This window comes from Caretta caretta, chromosome 2, assembly GCF_965140235.1.
Source record: "Caretta caretta isolate rCarCar2 chromosome 2, rCarCar1.hap1, whole genome shotgun sequence".
NCBI lineage: Eukaryota > Metazoa > Chordata > Testudines > Cheloniidae > Caretta > Caretta caretta.
The window spans coordinates 49,361,338-49,387,225 of record NC_134207.1 but is presented as its reverse complement, the minus strand read 5'-3'; the positions used below and the strand labels follow the sequence as shown (position 1 = coordinate 49,387,225).

Here is a 25,888-nt window from a genome sequence, read left to right as displayed (position 1 = left end):
AGTACCCCTTGCGGTTTATGTACTCGGCGGCTTGGTGCTCCGGTGCCAAGATAGGGATATGGGTTCCATCTATAGCCCCACCACAGTTAGGGAATCCCATTGCAGCAAAGCCATCCACTATGACCTGCACATTTCCCAGGGTCACTACCCTTGATATCAGCAGATCTTTGATTGCGTGGGCTACTTGCATCACAGCAGCCCCCACAGTAGATTTGCCCACTCCAAATTGATTCCCAACTGACCGGTAGCTGTCTGGCGTTGCAAGCTTCCACAGGGCTATCGCCACTCGCTTCTCAACTGTGAGGGCTGCTCTCATCTTGGTATTCATGCGCTTCAGGGCAGGGGAAAGCAAGTCACAAAGTTCCATGAAAGTGCCCTTACGCATGCGAAAGTTTCGTAGCCACTGGGAATCGTCCCAGACCTGCAACACTATGCGGTCCCACCAGTCTGTGCTTGTTTCCCGAGCCCAGAATCGGCGTTCCACAGCATGAACCTGCCCCATTAGCACCATGATGCATGCATTGTCAGGGCCCATGCTTTCAGAGAAATCTGTGTCCATGTCCTGATCACTCACGGGACCGCGCTGACGTCGCCTCCTCGCCCGGTATCGCGTTGCCATGTTCTGGTGCTGCATATACTGCTGAATAATGCGTGTGGTGGTTAATGTGCTCCTAATTGCCAAAGTGAGCTGAGCGGCCTCCATGCTTGCCGTGGTATGGCGTCCGCACAGAAAAAAGGCGCGGAACGATTGTCTGCCGTTGCTCTGACGGAGGGAGGGGCGACTGACGACACGGCTTACAGGGTTGGCTTCAGGGAGCTAAAATCAACAAAGGGGGTGCCTGTACATCAAGGAGTATTTCAGGCAGGACTGCACGGAGGGTTCCAATAAGAAATGGTGCACCTAAGTTATCGTTGTTATTGGAACAAGGAGGTTAGCCTGGCCTCTGATTGATACATGGCTAGATTTACCTCGCTGCACCTTCTCAGTGAGTGACTGCAGTGTGACCTAGAGGAATGAGTCCCCTAGACAGGGGAGGAGGCAAATGAGTACAAAACAAATCTGGTCTATTTCTTGTTTTGATCCACTCCATCTATCTTTTACATCTTTGGCTGGCAGCAGACGGTGCAGAAGGACTGCATGCCATCCACATCTCATGGCTGCTCGGCAGAAGATGGTACAGTACGACTGCTAGCCATCCCCATCTCTTGCCTGCCTGGCAGAAGATGGTGCAATACGACTGCTAGCAATCCTCATCTCTTGCCTGCCTGGCAGAAGATGGTACAGTACGACTGCTAGCAGTCCGTATCGCTTGCCCGCTCACCATAAGACGGTTCAATAGGACTGACTGCAGGACTAAAGAGAATGACCTGGTCAAGTCACTCCAAATTTAGTCCCTGCGCCCATGTCTGCCCAGGCGCTCCCAGCCGACGCGGCCAGGAGCACCTCGGACACGATGAGGACGACTACCAGTCGTATTGCACCGTCTGCTGCCAGAAGGCAAGGGGTTGCTGCTACTGTGCAGCAAAGCCGTACCGCGTCTGCCAGCACCCAGGAGACATAGGGTGACGGTTACCTGAGCGGGCTCCATGCTTGCTGTGGTATGGCGTCTGCACAGGTAACTCAGGAAAAAAGGCGCGAAATGATTGTCTGCCCTTGCTTTCACGGAGGGAGGGAGGGAACGGGGGCCTGACGACACGTACCCAGAACCACCCGCGACAATGTTTTAGCCCCATCAGAGTGCTCCATTGTGACTGCTCTGGACAGCACTCTCAGATGCCCGATTGTTTGCCATTGCTCTGATGCTGGGAGGGGCACTTACAGGGTTGGCTTCAGGGAGCTAAAATCAACAAAGGGGGTGGCTTTACATCAAGGAGTATTTCAGGCAGGACTTCACGGAGGGTTCCAATAAGAAATGGTGCACCTAAGTTATTGTCCTTATTGGAGCAAGAAGGTTAGCCTGGCCTCTGATTGATACATGGCTAGATTTACCTCGCTGCACCTTCTCTGTAAGTGACTGCAGTGTGATCTAGAAGAATGAGTCCCCTAGACAGGGGAGGGGGGGAAGCAAATGAGTACAAAACAAATCTGGTCTATTTCTTGTTTTGATCCACTCCATCTATCTTTTACATCTTTGGCTGGCAGCAGACGGTGCAGAAGGACTGCATGCCATCCACATCTCATGGCTGCTCGGCAGAAGATGGTACAGTACGACTGCTAGCAGTCCGTATCGCCTGCCCGCTCACCATAAGACGGTTCAATAGGACTGACTGCAGGACTAAAGAGAATGACCTGGTCAAGTCACTCCAAATTTAGTCCCTGTGCCCATGTCTGCCCAGGCGCTCCTGATCGACCTCACAGAGGCGACCAGGAGCACCTCAGACATGACGATGACGGCTACCAGTCGTACTGTACCGTCTGCTGCCACAAGGCAAGGGGTTGCTGCTACTGTGTAGCAATGCCGTACTGCGTCTGCCAGCACCCAGGAGACATAGGGTGACGGTTACCTGAGCGGGCTCCATGCTTGCCATGGTATGGCGTCTGCACAGGTAACTCAGGAAAAAAGGCGCGAAATGATTGTCTGCCCTTGCTTTCACGGGGGGAGGGAGGGAACGGGGGGCTGACGATATGTACCCAGAACCACCCGCGACAATGTTTTAGCCCCATCAGGCATTGGGATCTCAACCCAGAATTCCAATGGGCAGCGGAGACTGCGGGAACTGTGGGATAGCTACCCACAGTGCAACGCTCCGGAAGTCGACGCTTGCCTCGGTACTGTGGAAGCGCTCCGCCGAGTTAATGCACTTAATGCACTTAGAGCATTTTCTGTGGGGACACACACACTCGAATTTATAAAACCGATTTCTAAAAAACCGACTTCTATAAATTCGACCTTATTCCGTAGTGTAGACATACCCTTAGAGACTAACCAGTTTATTTGAGCATAAGCTTTCGTGAGCTACAGCTCACTTCATCGGATGCATAAAAGTGGAAAATGCAGTGAGGATGTTTTTATACACAGAGATCATGAAAAAATGGGTGTTTATCACTTCAAAAGGTTTTCTCTTCCCCCTCCCCACCCCACTCTCCTTCTGGTAATAGCTTATCTAAAGCGATCACTCTCCTTACAATGTGTATGATAATCAAGATGGGCCATTTCCAGCACAAATCCAGGATTTAACAAGAACGTCTGAGGAACGGGGGGGAGGGGTAGGAAAAAACAAGGGGAAATAGGTTACCTTGCATAATGACTTAGCCACTCCCAGTCTCTATTCAAGCCTAAGTTAATTGTATCCAATTTGCAAATGAATTCCAATTCAGCAGTCTCTCGCTGGAGTCTGGTTTTGAAGTTTTTCTGTTGTAATATTGCAACTTTCATGTCTGTAATCGCGTGACCAGAGAGGTTGAAGTGTTCTCCAACTGGTTTATGAATGTTATAATTCTTGACATCTGATTTGTGTCCATTTATTCTTTTACGTTGAAACTGTCCAGTTTGACCAATGTACATGGCAGAGGGGCATTGCTTGTACATGACGGCATATATCACATTGGTAGATGTGCAGATGAATGAGCCTCTGATAGTGTGGCTGATGTTATTAGGTCCTGTGATGGTGTCCCCTGAATAGATATGTGGGCACAGTTGGCAACGGGCTTTGTTGCAAGGATAGGTTCGTGGGTTAGTGGTTCTGTTGTGTGGTATGTAGCTGCTGGTGAGTATTTGCTTCAGGTTGGGGGGCTGTCTGTAGGCAAGGACTGGCCTGTCTCCCAAGATTTGTGAGAATGATGGGTCGTCCTTCAGGATAGGTTGTAGATCCTTGATAATGCGTTGGAGAGGTTTTAGTTGGGGGCTGAAGGTGACGGCTAGGGGCGTTCTGTTATTTTCTTTGTTAGGCTGTCCTGTAGTAGGTGACTTCTGGGTACTCTTCTGGCTCTGTCAATCTGTTTCTTCACTTCAGCAGGTGGGTATTGTAGGTTGTAAGAATGCTTGATAGAGATCTTGTAGGTGTTTGTCTCTGTCTGAGGGGTTGGAGCAAATGCAGTTGTATTGTAGAGCTTGGCTGTAGACAATGGACCATGTGGTGTGGTCTGGGTGAAAGCTAGAGGCATGTAGGTAGGAATAGTATCTGTTATCAAAGTCCATCTCTTACAGTGCTATCAGTCAGTGTTACTACATAAATTGTTGGGCAAAAGTCAGCATGGTTTGTGTAAAGGGAAATCGTGTCTTACTCATCTATTAGAGTTCTTTGAAGGGGTCAACAAACATGTGGACAAAGGGGATCCAGGGGACATAGTGTACTTAGATTCCAGAAAGCCTTTGACAAGGTCCCTCACCAAAGGCTCTTATGTAAATTAAGTTGTCATGAGATAAGAGGGAAGATCCTTTCATGGTCTGAGAACTGGTTAAAAGACAGGAAACAAAGGGCAGGAATAAATGGACTGGAGAGGGGTAACTAGTGGTGTTCCCCAAGGGTCAGTCCTAGGACCAATCCTATTCAACTTATTTATAAATGATCTGGAGAAAGGGGTAAACAGTGAGGTGACAAAGTTTGCAGATGATACTAAACTGCTCAAGATAGTTAAGACCAAAGTAGACTGTGAAGAACTTCAAAAAGATCTCACAAAACTAAGTGATTGGGCAACAAAATGGCAAATGAAATTTAATGTGGATAAATGTAAAGTAATGCACATTGGAAAAAATAACCCCAACTATACATAAAATATGATGGGGGCTAATTTAGCTACAACTAATCAGCAAAGAGATCTTGGAGTCCTCCTGGATAGGTCTCTGAAGACGTCCATGCAGTGTGAAGCAGCAGTCTAAAAAGCAAACAGGATGTTAGGAATCATTAAAAAAGGGATAGAGAATAAGACAGAGAATATCTTATTGCCCTTATATAAATCCATGGTATGCCCACATCTTGAATACTGTGTGCACAGATGTGGTCTCCTCATAGCAAAAAAGATATACCGGCATTAAAAAAGGTTCAGAGAAGGGCAACTAAAATGATTAGGGGTTTGGAACGGGTCCCATATGAGGAGAGATGAAAGAGACTAGGACTTTTCAGTTCGCAAAAGAGACTAAGCGGGGATATGATAGAGATATATAAAATCATGACTGGTGTGAAGAAAGTAAATAAAGAAGTGTTATTTACTCCTTCTCATAACACAAGAACTAGGGGCCACCAAACGAAATTAATGGGTAGCAGGTTTAAAACAAAAGGAAGTTCTTCTTCACACAGTGCATAGTCAACCTGTGGAACATCTTGTCTGAGGAGGCTGTGAAGGGTAGGACTATAACAGGGTTTAAAAGAGAACTAGATAAATTCATGGAGGTTAAGTCCATTAATGGCTATTAGCCAGGATGGGTAAGAAATGGTGTCCCTAGCCTCTGTTTGTCAGAGGGTAGAGATGGATGATAGGAGAGAGATCATTTGATCATTACCTGTTAGGTTCACTCCTTCTGGGGCACCTGGCATTGGCCACTGTTGGCAGACAGGATACTGGGTTGGATGGACCTTTCGTCTGACCCGGTATGGCTGTTCTTATGTTCTTATGCATACAGATATGCTCCAAGGGGAGTGAGCATAGCTTTCTGATTCAGGCACTGGCCCTTGACTCAGGAGATCTGGGATTGGCTGGGGTGCTAGAACAATTTGTATAGTGGCGGTGCTGAAAGCCATTGAACCAAACTGTAAACCCTGTATATAATGGAAACCACTTCAAGCCAGGGGGTGCAGCAGCACCCCCCACACTCCTAGTTCCAGCACCCATAGGGACTGGTTCCCATTCTCACACAGACTTCCTGTGTAACCATGGGCAAATCATGGAGAGTGGGATTTTTGAAAGCACGTAAATCCCATTATGCACTTCTTAAAATCCCACCCTTAAACTTTCTGGGGTAGATTCCCAAAGACCTCAGGTGCGGTGATGCTCAGTGTTGTCATGCTAACTTTTTAGTGCCGATAACATCATCACTGGGATTCACAAAACCAAAGTTAGGCACTTAGGCTCCCTGTACAGTGAATGGGAAGAGATAGATATTGATGGTTGGGATGGACTCAGATATTGCAATATAGTGTGGGGAGAGAGGTTCATATATGCATATACTTAGAAGCTGTTAAGTTACTGGACAATGAACCAAACTGAGCTTGTTATGTTCTGTTTTTTGCAATTTTCTCTTTTCTGGGAACTGCCTTGTTGGATAGTGCATTGAATTAAACATTGGAGAGGTTTAACACAATAAATAAATAGCTGCAACACAGCTGTAAATTGTTAGGTATTTATCTTCTGCTTAAGCTTTCAAGTTTGGCCATTTCTTAAACAATCAGTAATAGGTGGCTGGAGTAACTTAATTTTATGACTTGCAGCAAATGTTTGCCCCAAGAAAAAGTGGAAGTAGACATGTTAGGTTTTGGATCAACAAATCATCATCATTAACAAGTTTTCTGGGTTGAAAAGGTCTTTTACTGACATTTGAAGAAGGGATTTTTGGAACACAGCCAAAAATATTCTATGACTATTTGTCAGTCCAGTTAAAGGTATCGAATCCTTTACTTTGCCCATGTAATTTCCCAATGAAAAGGAAAGGCAACAAGGCTAATAAAAAGAAGAGCCGTACAGTGCAAGACAACTTGCTGATTGTGACTGATTCCACATAATTTTACTGATCCAACATCTGTCACTTAGCTGTGAAGCTATTTTGTTTGTGCAATAGATCAGGTAGAGTTTACTGGAAAGCTAAAATTTCAAAGGTTTTCCTGCAGTTTGTAGGAATTCTTAATGGAATAGATTGCTCAAACCTTCATTTAAAAAAATGTAATGAAAGAAAACAAATCAATAAAAGATTTTTTTCCTTGTAGTAAAAAGTGTTGTTTTTCCATAAATGGCTTTAGTAAGTGTTCTATGTATCTTTGAGCTTCTGCTAAGCAAGACTGCTAGAGCCGTCTGTTTGTAATGACTAAAATACTGTGAGCTGCTCCAAATGGAATTTGATGATCTCATAAACATTGCTGGCTCTCAGTACATGAGGAAGAAACCATTTCTGAGAGATTAATGTCTGTGCTAAGATTTATGAATTAAAATGGCAATGGGACAATTTTATATTCAAGGGCTAAAAAACAAAAGTGAGAATACATAAAATGATGGGGTGTAATAAAGTAAGATGTTACGAGTGGTTCCTCTTTGTACAGAAACAGAAAAGGTGTATTTCTCTGTTTTAGTGCTGAGTTTTCTAAATCATTGTCTATTTTTTTCTTAATCTTATTCTGCTGAGGGAAAACAGAGGAACTGAGATTCTTTAGAAGACATTTGGACAGTGAATGGATCTTTCTAGCTCAGTGGTGCCAGGAGCTGAGGCTTCCTAATGTTCCTAAATCATAAGAAATTTTCGTAACAGGAATCACCAAAGCAATATAAATTCTCAGCAAACAACCAAACCCCAGCAATGTGAAATGTATGAAGCCATGGTAATAATTCATTTATATTAGAAAGACACCTATCCCTTACTTTTCAATAAAAGATGATCTGAGGACCCCAATGTTTTTCTTGTGCATATTCTGAGTGAGATATTGGGATGAATGTATTCAGCCATACTATCTCATGGTAAAAATCTTTACAGGCTGCAATTTGACCCTCAAACCTGGCTGAACAATTGTTTTTATAGCCTCTTAATCATGTTCTCAGTCAAACATTTGGTGTGGGAAGCTTCTCAGGCCAGAGATGAAAGGGTTTGAGCAACTGTTCTGCTAGGGCTCATTTCTGATCCCCATGAAGAGTGAGTAACTTGGACTATTAAATGGATCTTTGTGCTCTATAAGTTCAACATAACTTACATATAGTCTTTTATTTGCTTTTGGCAGATGTGTGCACAGATCTGACTATGAATAGGGCTTCCATGTCTGTGCTACTGCCAAATACAATCATTGTTAAACCCATACCTGTGAACATACATGGGTTTCTAATTAGGCATTTTTATGTGTACCCTGTATCTTGCTCTGGCTGGCAAATTCAGGATGAGCTTCCTGGCTCTTTTCTTCACTGGTTCTAGCATAGTCCTCAGACTAACAGTAATTAGCATTACATGAGAGAGAGATCTCTCCAAAACTGTAGAATCTAAACAGCGTGTGTGTGAGAAGGAAATACACCCTTCCAACGTTGATTTCCTAGCTGACAATATGCCTTGCCCTCTTGCATTGTAACTGTTATTGTACTTGTCCAAATTAGACTGTTGGCTCTTGGGTTATGGACCTTGTCTTTCATGTGTTGTAAAGCGGGGTGTTTATGGTAATGATGTTAGGATATTTACATTATAAAAGAGAGAGAAAATATAGAAATGATAGTCTACTAATCAGTCAATGACTTAATGCTAATTCCTGGTCCCCAGAATGAAGTCTGAGTTAAGGGATTTATCCAGAGGAGCTATGTAAGGGTTGATAGGAATGGAATCCTCCTCCGCTGTCTGGTTGTGGGCTGTGAAACATGAGCACACCCACTAGAGACTGTATGGATTATAGCAATCCCCAGACCTACTGACCATCACCAATAACAACAACACAGAAGTTCTGGCCAGTGGATCCTCATAGTTTCAGTTCCACTCTCCTGGATGTGGATTCCCTCTGAGTAGCTTCTTCACAGCTTGTCCCTTCGCTCCCTATTCAGCAGAACTATGGCAGTTCTCATACTTTTTGGTCACTGTGCACCTGAAAAAGATAGGGAGGGAGCAGGATTTGGTCCATAGAATCAAAAGTACGTGGATTAAAAATATATTTGCATATAAACATCTATTCCCACAATCCATTCTAATAAAGAGGTGCCATATCTAGGATGATCAGGTGCACTTACCATGACAAAAAAACATGAGTATTTTAAGAGAGATCAGAATAGATTGTGAGTTGGGACCCTTATTAAGATTTATGAAGCGAGATTTTTTTCATTAGTTTCAGCTTTTGCATGTGTGTGTTTTGGTATTCAGCTTTATTACTTTTGCAAGTCCATTAGCGCTAATGAGTAGTAAAGAATATTGTTTTTTACTACATAATCTGAAAGTTTTTTCCAAACTGCTCAGGTCCCCTGTACTTTTCTGTTCCCAAATGACTGAATATTCACCTTAAACTGTACAATTCAAGGTCAGCATGAGACTTAAAGCTGTACCTTCGTAGAGAAGAGGCGCCAATCTGTTGGAATTTCAGAGCAGACATGTCCGGAGTTTATAAAAGCAAACAGCTTAGGTCAGATTGTCATTCTTGGATTATGCTAAACCAGTTTGTGCCAAAGTGTATAAAAGCAGATAGCTCAGATTTTCATTCTTGAATTGAGGCTTGGATTTCAGAGTGCGTGCCACGTGAGTGAATCCCAATGACAAAACTGTAACAGTCATCTAGTTAGTCAGATTAGGGAGTTCTCTGTGTTAAATTTCCATGTTGTTGTTTTTAAGGACAGAAATTGGTCTGTAATGTTTTTTAATTGCTCCTATGATTGCTTGAACTTTATACCTTAATTCTGCTAAGAGAAATACTTTAAATTAAACTTCAAATACCTAACCCAATGTTCTGTATTTGTCTCCCACCCCTCAACTTTTGCTACTACCTATAATAGAAAGACAGAGCAGAGGGGAGTGTTTATAGCAAAGGGTTAGGAACCACCAAACAAGACTGGAAGAAGTCTCTTAACCTGTCTATCCCATCAGGAAATTGAGATAATAATACTTACCTGCTTTGTAATGCTCTTTGGAGAGGCAGTGTGGTCCAATGGTACCAGGGTGTTAAACAGGAGACCAGGATTGTGTTCCCAGCTGTGTCAATGACTATCTAACCTTGGGCTAGTCTTGTGCCTTTGTTTCTCTTCCCATTCTTTGTCAATCTTGCCTATTTAGAATGTGAAGTCCTTGAGGAAGGGACTGTCTCTTAGTAAGTGTTTGTGTCTATCATAACAGGGTCTGATTTTATTTGGAGCCTTTAGGTCAGGGGTGGCTAAACTGTGGCTCTCTTACAGTTAAAGTGCGGCTCACAGAGGCCCCCCTCCCCAATTCTCTACCAGATCGGGGAGGGGTAGTTCTGGGCTTCCACCCTGCGGCAGGGTGGTCAACTGGTGCCTGCTGAGAGTGAGTGGGCACAATTTAAAGGTCCACCTCCCCCCGCCGCAACAGATTGAGTCACGCCCCCCCCCTCCCCACACCCCTTCCCGTTACCCACAGTGGCCACTCCCTGAAGCTCCCAGGCATTAGCTCTGCATGGAGAAATAGCAGCAAACAGCTGGGAGCTGCAGGGAGGGGCCGCTGCTTTAGCTCCATGGGGAGAGGCAGCAACAAAAGCCGCGGCTCTCCCTGTAGCTCCCAGCTGTTTGCCGCTGCCTCTCCCCAGGGCTTCAGCTCCCAGCTTGCTGGCTCCAGCAGCTGCTGTACAGGAACGGGGCCCAGCAGTACTGTGTAACAGCATGTCCAGCAAACCCTGGCAAAAATCTGGGTGGGGCACATGACTCTAACTGCCCCACCATGCATTACCTCTGGTCTGTCCAGTGGGGAGGGAGGTCTTGGGGCTTCAGCCCAGCAGGATGCACCTGTTGGGGCTTGGGGCTTCAGCAGGAGTGGAGCTGAAGTCCCGAGCCCCAGCAGACACGCCCCAGCTCTCAAACTTCTGTTAAAGTTAAATGGCAGCTGCTCCAGGTCAATTAAGACACCTGGGGCCAATTAAGAAGTTTCCAGAAGGCAGGGAGAATGCTAGATTGATTGGGACACCTGAAGCCAATCAGGACTGGCTGAAACTAGTTAAAAGCCTCCCAGTTAGTCAGGTGGGTGTAGAGGTCAGGAGCTGTGGGAGGAAGTTGTGCTGTTGGAGAGACTGAGCAATACACACCATATCAGGCACAAGGAAGGAGGCCCTGAGGTAAGGGTGAAGTGGAGCTTGAGGAAGTGGGGGCTGCTGTGGGGAAGTAGCCCAGGGAATTGTATGTGTCATGTTTCTAAAAGGTCAGCTACCATAACTGATACTATTAGGGTCCCTGGGCTGGAGCCTGGAGTAGAGGGTGGGCCTGGGCTCCCCTTTTTGCCCCTCCTCCCCCGATTAATCACTGAGACTGTGAGACAACAGAGACTGTGCAAGGGAGGATAGCTTCTCCTCACCTCCCTTGCTGGCTTATGATGAAAATGGCTCAGTAGACTCTGTGACCCTTGTCTCTAGAGAGAGAAGGTTATGTGGAGGGTCACAGTGAGCCTCTGAGGCTAGTGAAATCTGCCAGGAAACGTGGGACCCATGGAGACAAGGGCAGAGCTTTGTCACACATGGTTTGAACTAAGTGGTTTCCATTATATCCAGGGCTTGCAGTTTTGTTCAGTGGCTTTCCACCCCCCTATACAAATTGTTCCAGCACCACTACCCCTCTGAGTCACCTGCAGAATGATGCAAGCTAACAAGTATGCCTTGAGTTTACATGCAATTTGGTGCATGACTCCCTACTTATTAACTTAGAATTAGCTAAACAAAACCTGCACTTGAGTGTGGGATAAAAATCAATATTTTTGAAAAGATTAAGGGTGTTTTGTTTAATAAAAAATATTGTAGGCTGTTTTATGTGTTTAATTGAATTCCACTTACCATCCTAATGAAACTTGATACTAATCACGAGCAAAAAGTTTAATTATCTAGTAAATAACAATATATCATTCCCCTTTTTCTAACATACTAAAATGTACAAGTAATAAGAATTTAAATTATTATACTATATAATTGCTCAAATAAATGTATATAAGTATAGTGTGCCCTGCCAGGTAGCAAAAAGATGTACCATATCTATTGTAAAGGCTCTCTATAGTTGTAAATCAACATGTTATAATGGTTCTATCCACTAATGTGCATGCATCTTTCTTTAGAAAATAACTGAAGTACAAATGGAAAAGCTGGTTAAAATCCACAGTTTCAGTTGAGGCTTTCTACTTGATGATTTAAATCAATCCAGCCTGGCTGAAGCAAGGGTTTTCTTACTGGGAGCTGTCGGAGACTAGCCGTCTATATTCTATAATGATTTTGCAGTTTAATAAGAATGTCCTGAACAGTAAGTAGCATCTTTAAAAAGATCCAAGAATTTGGAAATTCACCACCCTCTGCTGACTTTGTGCAATCAGGCTCTTTGTGAAGCCAGTGGGAGTGCACAGGCTGAAATTAAGCTGCACAAATGGGAATTTGATGTGATAGGGAACAATGTGAATTTATGATGTACAATTACATAACTAAAGTCGATGAGCCAACCTTATCCTTGACAGAACTCCAAACTCGAAGTTATACTGAACATAAGGTGGGAAAAGGTATTGCTGAATCCATGTCTCCTTGAGATAACGCCTTCTAGGTGCAATGTTCTGTCCCCTCTAATAGCACTGAGATCACTTACAGAATGAGTTTAATGAGTCTGTTCTATACCCAGCTAACAGGCAGTTGGCTTTTAGCTCATGCACTAAACTCCAGAGGTCCCAGGTTTGATCCCGCCCACCGCTGAGCAGGGTCTGTTGGTGTTTATACTAACATACAGCAGCTTCTGTGGAGTAACTGCACCTTCAGCATAAGCTCAACAGAGTCAGCCAGCTGCAGTTGGATGACAGGGTCAGCATAATATGATGAATTCAGATGCAGTGTGTTGGTTCAGGCTGGCCAAAGAATTAATTTTATTTACAAGTGGAAACCCGTCACCTTACGCTTCCCAGAACATGAAATTAAAAACAAATCCTTTAGTACTGAAAGATTTCAACCATATCGTCATTTTAGTGCAAAAGCTTTGAGGTGTCTGCACTCTCTTGCTGGTAATTCCTGGCTTTATGCACTCAAACAGGGGCAGAAGGAGGCACTAGCCTGGTAAAACGTCTGTTTCCTCTCTCAAATTCCCTCCAGCATTTCCTCCCTCAAAGTCACTAGCCGGGACAAATTTAGATCCCCACTAACTAGTCCCATTTGGTGTATGCAGTGTTATTGAAGAAGAGCTCTGTGTCCGAGCCAAAGCTTGTCCTTCTCACCAAGGGAAGTTGGTCCAATAAAAGATATTACCCCACTAACCTTGTCTCTCCGTTCCCATTTGATGCATTTGTAAAGCCTCCTGTTGGAAATTGATTTTAAAAAAAATACTACATCCTTTAACAATTAGTGATGACCCATGTAATATTCAGTAATAATAAATGGTGTTTAGTAAGAGCCATGTGAGACAGAGCATCAGCTGGAACAGGTCTAAGAACTTAGGACAGCACCTTAGTGGAACAAATCATCGAAAGAATTATGTGGGCTCTGTATTGCCACAGATGCATTTACTCATTTTATTTGCACTATGTGTTTAAATTGATTGAAATCACTGAAGTGCAAAGGAGAAGAGTTATTCTTTGAGTTTGAAATATAAGCCCCAGGGTCAGCTATTTATTGTTCCTGTTTGTAATGTACCTCGCATATATTTGTTTTTAATCCTACGGTGCAAACAGGCATTTTTGTGACCACCTTCTACTGCAAGGGAGAGATACATGGTTCAATATAAGTTAGTCTCTCTTCCCACACCCAGCCCTGTGCAATGATTTGTGTCACGCCCCGAAGTCACAAGTTTAACACGCCGTGAAGAGAAATCTTGGTCCCAGGCAGGGACCTAGCAAGGGGTGCGAGGCGCGGTACCGCCAGCACCCCCTCCCCCCCGCACCCGAGTGGGGACAGGATCACAGCAACTCCTCGTTCAATTACAAATACACACTAACGATCCCGGGGGGCAGCGGGAAGCGGCGCAGGCAGGGCACTAGCTCTGCAGGAGGCGAGCCTGCCAGGCGCGAAGCAGACGGGCAGGGGAGCGGCGCGGGGGGGCGGGGGGGGCAGCAGGGGAGTCCAGGGGATCGCTCTCTCCGCCCCCTGCGCGCCGGCCAGGCGCCCCCGCCCCCTCTGTCCCTCTCCCCCCCGACCGGCCTCAACGGGGGCTCGGAGTTGGCGGGAGCCTATAAAAGCCCCTGGCGGAGCCGGCGCCACCGTCCTGCAGGAGCCGGCCGGAGCAGCCCGGGCACAGAGTGCGGAGACCCCGCGCCGAGAGCATGGCCCAGCAATCCTGTCAGTGGGGCTATGACAGTGACAACGGTGAGTGAGGGGCAGGGCGAGCCCCGCAGCCTCCCCGGGCGGGAGCCTGCAGCGCTCGCGGCCAGCCCGGGCTCCGCTGTCCGCGCATCTGTCCGGCATCTGGCAGACGCTGTAAGGGCTGAGACTGGGGCGGGCTGGGTGGGGGCTGGCTCCCGGCTCCTGCAACCTCTGCTGCCATGATAATAAGTCTGGGCACAACTTTACCGCCAGGTCAACCCACGTTCCCCGTCCGATCTCCACCCTCACCCGGAAAGTGGATCTTGGACAGCTCCTGGAGCGCGGCGATCCAGGCGGCTGACTCCAGCTCCCCGGCTGGGCGGGTGGGACGGGGCTGGGTGGGCCTGTGGCTCAGCAGCATATTCACCTGCAAAAACAGTTTCTTAAAAGGAGTCACGCGCAATGGTTCAAATGCCTCTGTCTGAAAACCAAAAGGAGGGGGAAAATCCACAGTGAATGTCACAGCTGTGAGGCGATGTATGAATAAAGTGTAACGTTGATTGTATTTGTATTAAACAGATGTCAACTTTATGCCTAAATGGAAGCGATTTTCATGTCATTCCTTTGCATTTCTTCCTAGGACCTGAGCACTGGCACAAATATTACCCTATTGCCAAAGGAGACAATCAGTCACCTATTGAAATCAATTCCAAAGAGGTCCATTATGAGTCCTCTCTTCTGCCTTGGTGTGTTGGATATGATCCTGTCGGAGCTAGGACCATAGTGAACAATGGGAGAACCTGCAAAGTTGTGTTTGATGACACTTTCAATAGATCAGGTTAGTCTGGGTTTTACCTGAAGAAATTATAGAAATGAATGTTTGCAAAGTTCTTGGAAAACAACATCTGCTCTATATGCTAATATGCTATATGCAAAAGGGTCTTTGTACTGGCCCTATGCATACCAACACAGATGGCCACTTTGGGGATGGTCCAATATCTGCATTTTTGTGGATTCAGTGCTCCCAATACTCAACACAGCTGGGGCAGGGAGGTTGTGATTGCTATAGCAGCTCCTAGGTACAGTTTCAGTTTGGGATGAGGGGAAAGGGAGGGGCTGCTCAGCATCCACAGAATGTTCCCCTTGGCTGTAGGGTGGATTTCCCCTCCCCAGCCACACTGCACTCCACCTACATGGAGTCCAAATCCTCAGGATTTCTGTGAGAGGAGTGAATTTCACCAGAAACGCTTTGAGGTCCCCAGCTGGAATGCCCGTGTAAATGCAAAATATCATTTTTGAAAAGTGTGATCATACTATTTTGACAAAGAAAAATAGCTAACAATCGACCCTAAATCCTGCTTTGTTTACTCTGGCAAGAATCCCATTAAAGTCGGTGAGTTTTTTGCCTAAGGACTGCAGGATTAAGCCTGTGGTATTTCTGCTAAATGAGTCTCCAGATACAAAAGGAAAGGGCTTAGAAACTTCAGTTTAAAATGAACTCCTTAAAGCAAACATTAACACTCTCTAAAACAGTGGTTCCCAAACTTGTTCCGCCGCTTGTGCAGGGAAAGCCCCTGGCGGGCCGGGCCGGTTTGTTTACCTGCCCTGTCCGCAGGTTCGGCCGATCGCGGCTCCCACTGGCCGCAGTTCGCTGCTCTAGGCCAATGGGAGCTGCTGGAAGTGGCACAGGCAGAGGGACATACTGGCTGCTGCTTCCAGAAGCTCCCATTGGCCTGGAGCAGAGAACTGCGGCCACTGGGAGCCACTATCAGCCGAACCTGCGGACAGGGCAGGTAAACAAACCGGCCCAGCCCGCCAGGGGCTTTCCCTGCACAAGCGGCGGAACAAGTTTGGGAACCACTGCTCTAAAAGTATCACCATTCTTATTAACCTGTTTACCCACCAATTCTTTACAACCACATGCACAGTGCTGCACATATCAGATGTGGCTCTTCAGGCTTAGAGCAGCCATACATATCGAAGAGACATGCCAATACCTTTTAGCAAGTGCCAGCAGCATGTAGCATCTCTGTACAAATGGAATTTCATACTATTACCATTGGCTATACTTCATAGAAAAGTTGCTGTCAATAAGCTATGAAGTTGCTTCACTATTGAGTTAAAAAGGAAATCAAGTGAGTAATACTGCAGCTCTAATTCTTATGGCTCTAGAAATCAAAACTTGCTCTCATCTTTGCAGAGCTTTTCAGTGAATATTTCTGAATGCAGATTAGCAACAACAGCCATAATTTCTGTTCACAAAGTACCTTGCCCTTGTGAACACATCTCAAGAAGTTTCAGAAAATACATGTACTACCTGGAGTAGAGCGGATAGGAAAATTGTTGTCAAATGAGTTTGTTGTCAGAAAAGGCTGTTTTGTTTGAAAACTTTTTTTTTATGAAATAGCATCTGACATATCGTGAAATAAATGTAAAAATAATATTAAAATGAAAAACTCCATAAATTAAAATTTGAAAGAAAGCTACACAATTCCAACACAATGTTGATATTCTGAAATGACAAATTTTCAAAACTGATTTTTTTTTCTAAGATTACGTCCACACTGGGAGCTAGGGGTGTGATTTCCCTGCTGGTGTACACATACTCACACTAGCTCTGATCGAGCTAGCACAAGCGTAAATACCAGTGTAGCTGCAGTACCATGGGTAGCAGCAGAGGCAAGGCTTAGCCATGCCAAGTAAGGGCCCTGTGGTTTCAGGTGGGTTTGTATTTGTCATGGCTAGGTCATGCCTGTACTACTGCTATCCACGCTACCGTGGCTTCATTGCTACTTATACTCATGCTTGCTCAGTGAGAGTTAGCACAAGTATGTGTACCTGAGGAGGGGAATCACACCCCTAACTCGTAATAAAGATGTAGCCTAGGTAATCATTTCCTTCAATTTGGGAAGAAAACAACAACATTCCAAAAGGAAAACACATTTTAAAATGTTGAAATTTCCTGCAAATCTGATTTTCGGGCAGCTCCAATTTGGACCCCATGCAGCAGCCCTTATGCTTGAGTGTAAGGTCTGCAGGATTGTGCCATTTATTTGTAATATGTGAAGTACCAATCTTAAAAAAAGGGAAAACAAATGGCTGTCCCTTTATATTGTAGAGTGAAAGACCAGCCTCTTTTGGCACAAAATATGATGTTGTTTTTAAACTGCATTGTAAGCTTCAACTACTATTGCTAGTAGTGACAATAATTAGTATGAGAGAATTTGCTAAAAGATTCAATGCTCTTAAATATTTAAGTGTGTATACATCAACTTTTTTTTATTACTTTGATGGGTTCATGAAAACAAATCTATAGTCAAAATGAATACAAGATGAATTATTCAATAAAATGAAAAATGGAAGCACACAACAGACTGGGAATAGTTATGGGATTTTGATTAGTTCTCTAGCAAAGACAAAACCACATCTCCTTAATGGAAATCACTTAGCATTTCTTCCTAATGTGTTTTTTTTTATTAGATTCATTTTCATGGCGTTTGCTTTGGAATTCTATCATTGATGAGCTACATCATTAACGAAATGTAGCTGCAGTATACTAAAGACCTCCATAATCACTGCTGATTATGCGCACTAGGGCTGTCTCATTGTTTCCTTGTGCTCCCATCTGTTTGTTGCATCCACCGTTGTCTCTCATCGTATACTTAGATTGTAAACTCTTTAGGGCAGCACAGTACTAAAGGTACCCAGAGCCTTACGTAATGGGGCCCTGATCATGACTGCAGCCCCTAGGGACTACGTCAAGCAAATAAATAATAATCATAAATAATCTTAGGTAAATTATGAAATGCTTACACATAAGCAATATATGACATTGATTCCACTGCTGTCACAAAGTGCAGAAAAGTTTGTGCTTGTGTAAATTTATTTCAGGCTAGGTATTCTCATTAGGTGTTTGATTCTGAGAGAAAAGGTGACCAAGAATGATAGTGGTGGTTTGTTTGTTTGTTTTTTAGAAATCTATCTGCAAAATCTATGTCTGTTTGCTTCAACTACCATGTGTCCCTGAAGTGTTAAACTGTAAACCAGAGTCCCCAAAGTGTGGAGCTCTGCAAAAGGGAGTGCCTAAGGTATTGTGTTGAAGGGAGTTAGGACGGGTCCTGGGGGTCTAGGGCAGCTGGATCATGAGGTCCCATTTCTGTGAAGGGGGTAACAGACTGAGCAACTGTACTCAGAAAAAGTGCGAGGGAGGCTGGAGCCGGAGAGGCCTGCTGAGGCCCAGGGAAGTTTAAAGGCACGTAAATCCAGTGTTGGAATCCAACCACAGCACCTTGATGAGCGTCCAGCATAGGGAGCTTGACCAGGTTAGGCTCTTTCTTCCAGCTCTGTCACGCCACCAGATACCTCTGGCATCTCCCCTGATACTCCATGCACAAATTCTCTGTCCATCTGTACCCCCTCCCACCCCACCCCACTGATTTTTCTGATGGCTGCAGGACAGAGGCTGGAGATGCAGCGTTCAGACATGCTTTCCTGCAAGTCTCCCCCTTGTCTTCCTGCCAGATCTTCCACTGCCTCATTACAGCCTTTCATAGAAATGTTTCTCTTTGGACATAGCTCATTCATAAAACTTTTACCAACAGAATTTTAATGTGAAGAATTGTATATGCTAGCATTTCATAAATAATATTATATTTATCAACTTTCAGTGAATATATGTTCATTTTTTGGCTTCCACGATCATAGAAATACCGAGGATAAATAACAGTAATAACTCTTTAGCTGGGAGAAATCTAACTGAGCTTGGACTTGTGTTTTGGGTCTAATCTTACAAAAAGTTATGAGGTTGAAGTTGCTTCCTTATTCCCAGTTCCTTATTCATGGTACCAGCTCCTTGCCTTGTCATAAGGTTTTGAGTGTTAAAAGAAAGCCATTTGTAATGTAGAGAGCTCCAAAAACTATTAAAGAATAACCTTTTTAAGGTGCTGCTATCTCTTCTAGTCCCACAGTTCACACTGCAGGGAGTAAGTATTGTCTGGTCATTAGCCAGGAAACTCTGCTAACAGACTTTCCAACTCTGTCACTGATTTGCTGTGTGACTTTGGGTAAGTTACTTAGCCTCTGTCGTTCAGTTTCCACATATTAAAAGGGAAATGAAGATAACCATGCTTGTCTACTTTTGAATGGCACTTTGAGATCCTTAGGTGAAAGACTTTATATAACTACAAATTATTTATGATGATTTATTTAAGTATTACTAAAGTCAGTAAGAGTTAGAAGAATTTGCACAGCTAAAACCTAACATAAAGCTTTGCTTATATATTCCCATTGGATTGCACATATGCCAACTAAAGACAAACAACAAAGCTAAACCTTTTACTCTGTCCTTAGCACATCTTTTAACACTAGCTGTCATCATACTGAAATGCTTAGCATTAATTTGAGACCAGCAATGCTTAGGCCCAACAGGATTTAAGAATTGTATTGATGTTAACTTTGATCCTCCATGCTGTTGTTGGAGATCAAACCTTGAGTGCTATTCAAACAAAGTCTTCTGGGGCTGCAGTACTGGAGTGGGTTACATGTTTTCTGCCTCTGGAGACACAGGTTGCATTAGGTCAAAAAACACAATGAATTTAGGAGCTAATTTTATAGCAGTCTTTACTCAAAAGTGGCCCTGAGCTGAAAGAGCAGGATGTATTGTGTTGTAAGTCATCATGGATGTGTATTGTAAAACTGTGAGAAAACTCTACTTTTTTCCTTTGTATATTAAGTGCTTCTCATCCTACAAAAACACCAAATTTACATACAAATAACGCCAAAAGAAATACTGGGTTTATCTTCCCTTTTTAACAGTTGCTTAGAGTGGAAAATTCCATTTTAAAATATGAATGATGTAACTCTACTGAAGGCCTTTTGGAAACCTGCTTAACTGACTTTATTAGTCATAATGATCATGGGGGTACTGATAGTTTCTGCTCAGCACATGTTTGTTTATGTATGGATTTTTTCCTAATGCACTGTTGACATAATGAACTGTAACATTGCTTGATGATATTGTTCCTTTGTTTCCTTGTAAAGCAACATTTTCTATCTTGGGGAATAATGCCTCATTATTTTCCCTTGTGGGTTACCACCTGACCTTGTAGATCTGGCCACAGGTAAGGGTTTTAAGACTCGTTTGCAAGGACAAGAACTCCTCATGTCTATAAACAGGGCTGACCTTCTGTGCCAAACTGATTTTTGTCACTTGACCTCAGACGAGCCACATGGAAGAGTCTCTGCTCCCCTCAGCTGCATCCTCCTGTACAGCATTGACCCTCACTGGCTATGCCAGCCTCACTAAAAAACTGTACTGCAAATGCAGTCTCTTGCTGGTCATAAAACAGTTCCATGATGGATAACCATGGGGTGCTGCAGGAAATGGAAAGGCCCCACTCCACCAGACCTCTGTCTCTGCACACCCAGTTACAGGCCCCACATTGTGACAGAGGCCTCTTTTAAATAGGTGCTGTGAACTCTACATTTCAGCAAGTACTTTAGACTGTCGTCACTATAATAAATGTTCCATAAATAGGAGAGAAGGGCCCCATTCAAAACCACTGTACAAACACGCATAGTAAGAATCAGTCACTGACCAAGAGCTCTCTGGGAACCAAAATATTGTGAGTACTTTCCTAATACCACTCTCCTGGGCTATTCCACCTCTGGAGAGGTGCATCCTAATGGCTTAAGCCAAGTTACTTGAGTCCAAGAACAGCAATCTTAAGGGAGTCACATCTGTATTCCCTACTGTGGCCATGATATTTCTCCTTCAGAAATAAACTGTGGGAAATTCCTAGTTCCCAAAGCCCACACATAAAGCCAAACACTCAACTAAATGCCTAAAGAAGGTCAACACCATTTTGACGGGGCCACCTCCCACCTGCCAGAAATGCTGCGTACACAAACATCATTAGAGAGAGCCTGTGAGCTCCACTAGGAGGCTCTTGTCTGCCCTCTTCTGCAGTCCCATGCTTGGACACCATGAAAAGAAGCTGAGAGGGATTTCAGTGTAGGCTGTGATTGGGATTTCAGTGTAGGCTGTCCAGACACTCTCAATGTAGAGGAAGCTTTTCTCCACTTTTAATTTTTCAGAAACGTGTTTCCAAATAGGATAGAAATAGCTGAGGGAGTAAGACATGATAAACATTATGTGCATTGGAACACTGTAAATTCTCAGGTGTTTTTGCTGTGTATGTGAGGTTGCCTAGAGCTAGAACAGAAGAAGGGAATGTGGGACATTCTCTTTGAAGAGGCTACAGAAATACTTACCCTGCACACCAGACTCATGCTGGGTTACCAATGCCAGGGGTGGACGCAGTATTGCAGATATCATGGATAGGAAAAGTTTTGCTTAAACCATTTGGGGTCCCTAATCCAAACAGTTCAGTTCTCCAGAGGCATGGTTATATTGATGAAGATAAGGAAGAAGGAGGGCATCTCCAGTGCTGTGGCTTGTATAGTTATCCTCAAGCCAAGAAGGAAGGAGATCAAGAGGCTGCACTATCCAGCCTGTAAGAGAATTTTCAACCTTCACTTGTGTGCTGCATCTCAAGGCAGACCACCTCACCAACTGGGAGATGCAGGTTCTGGGATATGGAAGCAGAGTTTTCTTACTGACTTACAAGACAAGACATTCAGACGATCAGTCTTTTATGTGCAGCATTCTATATTCATGTGCAGAGATTCTTTTCCAATCCAATCAGCAAAGGCAGGAATGCTTTAGGCTCTGTAAAAGGTCCAATATCATCTTATCAGCCCTGTGATAGGAATCAGACAGGCTAAAATTACACCTTAGCATCAAACCAGTACCAGGGGTCCTCACTTTGTAAATTAATATAGACAGCTTTCTCACCCTAGACTTAGAGGAAAAGATCATAGAAAATTCAGAGTCTCAGGACCTAGAAGTACTGCCAAAGGAAAACTCTCTGGTGGCTGAATAAACTCTATTTTCGTGATGCCCGCGTCCATTATGGGATATAATCCAATCTTACATGCAAAGTCCATGCAGCTTTTTATGAGTGTCCACCCATTTCTCATTTCTAAAGGGTCAACCTTTAAACTCAAGGTTTAAAAAGGGGAAGTTCAATGAAAAACAGATTTACACTCAGCCATTTTCTTCATTCCTATGCATCCAAACTATGGGGAAATTTTCAGGCTCTCCTGGCAATTGTGTATCATTGAAAGGTAATTGTGTTTGTCCTGTGGGATGCGTTTTTATCCTGGGTACAGGATAAGTTATTCATCTTATCGTAAACACCTCTGCTCAATATGCAGCAGCATTCAAAAACAGCAAGCAAAAAGTTAGATTGCAAAAAGGAATGGGATGGAAAATAATACAGGAAATATTATGATTGTTCTATTCCTTAGAACTAGTGGAAACCAGGTCAGCATAGATGACCACTGTCCATAACATCTGGAAACTTAAACTGGTCAACGTATCCCAGGGACAGAGAATTTGGTGGCAAATCCACCCTTTGGGAGGAAGCATCCCTGGACCCTGAAACATTTCTCATCTATGGGAGACTCTAGTGATGGGATTTTGCCAACCAAAAATGCCAGTAATTGAGATTCTGAAGGTTCCCAAGCAAAGCTGCAGGAAGGATGCATTCTCCATTCCTTGGACAGGACCACATCTTCTCCACCTACTGTAAAGAAAGCAGCAAGATAATTCTGCAGTTAAGGATTTATCATGGACAGATAGCAGTTGTCAGGGAATCTCGCAGGATTTCAGGTACACTTTTGCTTTCAGGTTGGAAGAATGCAGCTGACACATCCTACAATAGGAATTTTGTTCTGTGGGAAAAATCAAACACAGAATATAAAAACACCCTTTTTAGATACTCTTTGTCTATAAAATGTCAGATGAGAACTCTACATCCATTGTCGAATTATGTACTTGTGTCCTTACCTCTCTTTTTTTCTGAGGTTACAGAGGAATTGGACATGCAAACCTACCTACCCAAATCAATACAGTTCATAAAATAAATATTTTGGGGATGTGAATCTTTTATGCAATCCCTTAGCATCTACTGCTAATCTACTCCTGGAATATCAGAAACTCACCTTCAAAACTGGCATATCTCCTAGTGTTGTGTTTGTCCATCAGAGTGTTAAAATTGGATTTCCTGAAAATGAAGGAACAATGGAAGAAAAAATACCCCAAAGGATGTGAATTTCTTTTGTCCAGGAGAGCTACAACCCAAATAGCCCCTGGTGCGCCGGACCAGTTTGTTTACCTGCTGCGACATATTTCTAAAAGATAGTCTCCATTAAATTTTTTGTGAAGTTCTATGGCCTGTATTATACCATAGGGTCACACTAGATGATCACAGTGGTCCCTTTTGGCCTTGGAATCTATGAATTAAAGTTAAGCCATAGTCTTTTGTCATTATGTCTGGATCAAAATCAGTTAGGCACAAATTAAGCCCTGTTTATAGAAGAGAAAAGCTCTTTTATTTATTTATTTATTTTTTGGCATGATGTCTTACAGCTTCACCTGGTGCCAGACTTAAAATGACTGGTGACAGTCCACAAGTGAAAATACTATGTCATTATTTCCCCTCAAACAGGATTACTAGGTTTTACAAGTCTGTTTTAATGGACAATTGATGCCCCTGACAGCTGCTACTGATCCTGCTGACAAACTGCCTACAGTATTACATTTCTGAGGGAACACATGAAAGGCCTCCTTTAGATGCTTTAGTTCTAGGACATTTCAGAAAGTAGCTGAACATGGACTTACTCCCAGTCTTTTCAGATCCAGGGATGTAATTGTCCTTACCTAATGTATATGAACTGAATCCTGTGAGGTGCTGGACCCCTTGTAGAAGTTGTTGAGCACCTTTAACTTCCAAGAAAGTAAATGGGTATTGAGGATGCTCAGAGCTTGACAGGATCAGACCCTAACCTACTAGCTGGAAAGTGTGAGTAGTCAAGAATCCACACACCATGATGATATTGTCAAAACGCACTTACCTTGTTCTTTGTGGTCTATAAATAAAACCTTCCCAGTGTTTGGAATAATGGCTCTTTAATGCATTATGGCCTCTTTGGTGAACACATTGCAATGGGAATTACACCTATGGAACTTCTGCAGGGAAAAAAGTTTGTCTGCGTGCTCAGTCGCCACTTCTCTAACTCATCTATTTTTACCTTTTTCTTCTGCCCTTTCTTCAAGAAATAGACTTCCTGTAGAGGCAACAGACTATGCTGTAAATAAACATTGCTTGCAACAAATTGGTTTTAAAAGCTTTGGTAGGCCTTTAGTACTTCATGGCACCTCTACAATACCTGTAATGCTGCATGGTCTCTCTAGAGCAAGTTTCATGAGAGAGATTCCCATCAAATGCTCAGCATAGATTTGTTCATTCCACAGCAGGACATTTGCTCAAGGATAGTGGGCCATCCTTAGCATGCTTCATCCCCAAACTGCAATACATGCTGCTGTTAGAGGAAGGGGACCTGTTCGGTAACTGGCATCACATTCTGTGGTTTGACCCTGATTCATGGCAGTTTCTATAGCTATGTAATCAAATAGTGCTATGTACCCTAGTTATAGGAGGATATAGGCCCAATCCTGCAAGGTGCTGAATTTCCTCAACTCCCACTGAAATAATTTGAATTTGCAGTAGGTGCTCAACATTTTCAAGGTTTGGACTCCTCTCTGGTAAATATATGAACCTCTCTTGTGAAGCAAAGCTTCCTGAAAAAGTTCTGAGCCAAATATTGATGTAGGTTATCAATTGCAGTGCTGAGAAATGGGCCACTCCCAGGTATCTACAGACTGCGTCAACTTCACTTTCATTGGGGTTCTTCTAATGATCATGGCTCTGAGCACATTGTGGATGGAGTGAAATATGCGGGAGAGGTAGGACCCATTTTTTATATATATTTATATGGTGCAAACTGAAATTTGGAATTATTGTGCAGCTGGGCAACGAACAATTTTCACTTTCAAGTATTTATTTGTATTTATTGGTTTGTGTACGAAACCTGTTATTTCAGTGAATATTCAAAAATGTGAACCAGGGTGAATCATTTCTGCCAACAAACATAGCTTTTTCGCAACTAAAATACAAACCCCTCGCCCTTGGCAAAATGTGTAAATTTTTGTAAATATGCCCCAACCTGATATTCACCATTTTCAGTAAGATCTTTTGCTGTTTTTGTAGCAAACACAGCTTTTGTGGCAAAGTGTTTTGTTTTTCTCAAACTTGTGAAAATATCATGTTTTGCTAGTTTTACTTGTTTATTAGCATTAATGCATCTTGGTATTTTCACAGATGAGGGAAATGACTTGCTAAAGGGATATTTAAATGGTCTGAGGTCCAAAATTGGATGTACCTTAAAACCGATGCAGGGTGGCGGAGAATATCCTCCACATTCTAAATAGCTGTGCTTTTAAATCATCACTCTATTGTCAAGAATTGTTTTAAACAAATATTTGCTGCTATTTTGGTGTAAAAGCACCAAACTACTATGTACTGAATTCACTGAAGTTAATGGGTGGATTTGACCCAGTATGTACTCGCTGTGGGCCTAAATTCTCCCTAATACTCAAAGACCAATTAATTAATAACAAATTCCAGTTTCTATCCCCCTCCCACATGGGAGTTCAAGGCCCAAACTACCATGGAAATACCATGGTTTCTCTATATGAGAAGCCATGCTGCAGCCTCTTAGTGTTCCCACCCTGAAACCCACATACATGCCATGGTGCCGAATTTTATGGTGGTTCTGAACAGCTTGCCATAAGGAGAAATGTTGGCAGACCAGATGCATAGCATAGCTCCACTGGCCCAAAACCTTGTGGTAGGGGCCATGGATGATTTTTTTCTATCATCTCTATTGCTGCTAGCGTCAGCCATGGTCA

At 43.6% G+C, this 25,888-nt stretch overlaps 1 protein-coding gene across 6 annotated transcripts in view; it reads left to right on the top strand.

The window, feature by feature from the left end:
* The first annotated feature begins 13,890 nt into the window (after positions 1-13,890).
* The window catches only part of LOC125632617 (carbonic anhydrase 3), a 39,508-nt gene continuing 27,510 nt past the window's right edge, over positions 13,891-25,888 (top strand). For 3 of the 6 annotated variants that reach the window (XM_048841121.2, XM_048841124.2, XM_048841122.2), the window contains exons 1-3: positions 13,894-14,076; positions 14,654-14,851; positions 24,765-24,883. In XM_048841121.2, coding sequence (XP_048697078.2) covers positions 14,034-14,076; positions 14,654-14,851; positions 24,765-24,883 — 360 coding nt within the window. In that variant the 5' untranslated portion in view covers positions 13,894-14,033. Of the gene's footprint in view, positions 14,077-14,653; positions 14,852-24,764; positions 24,884-25,888 lie in introns of all 6 variants that reach the window. The other 3 variants (XM_048841120.2, XM_048841119.2, XM_075125077.1) reach the window with 2 other exon arrangements.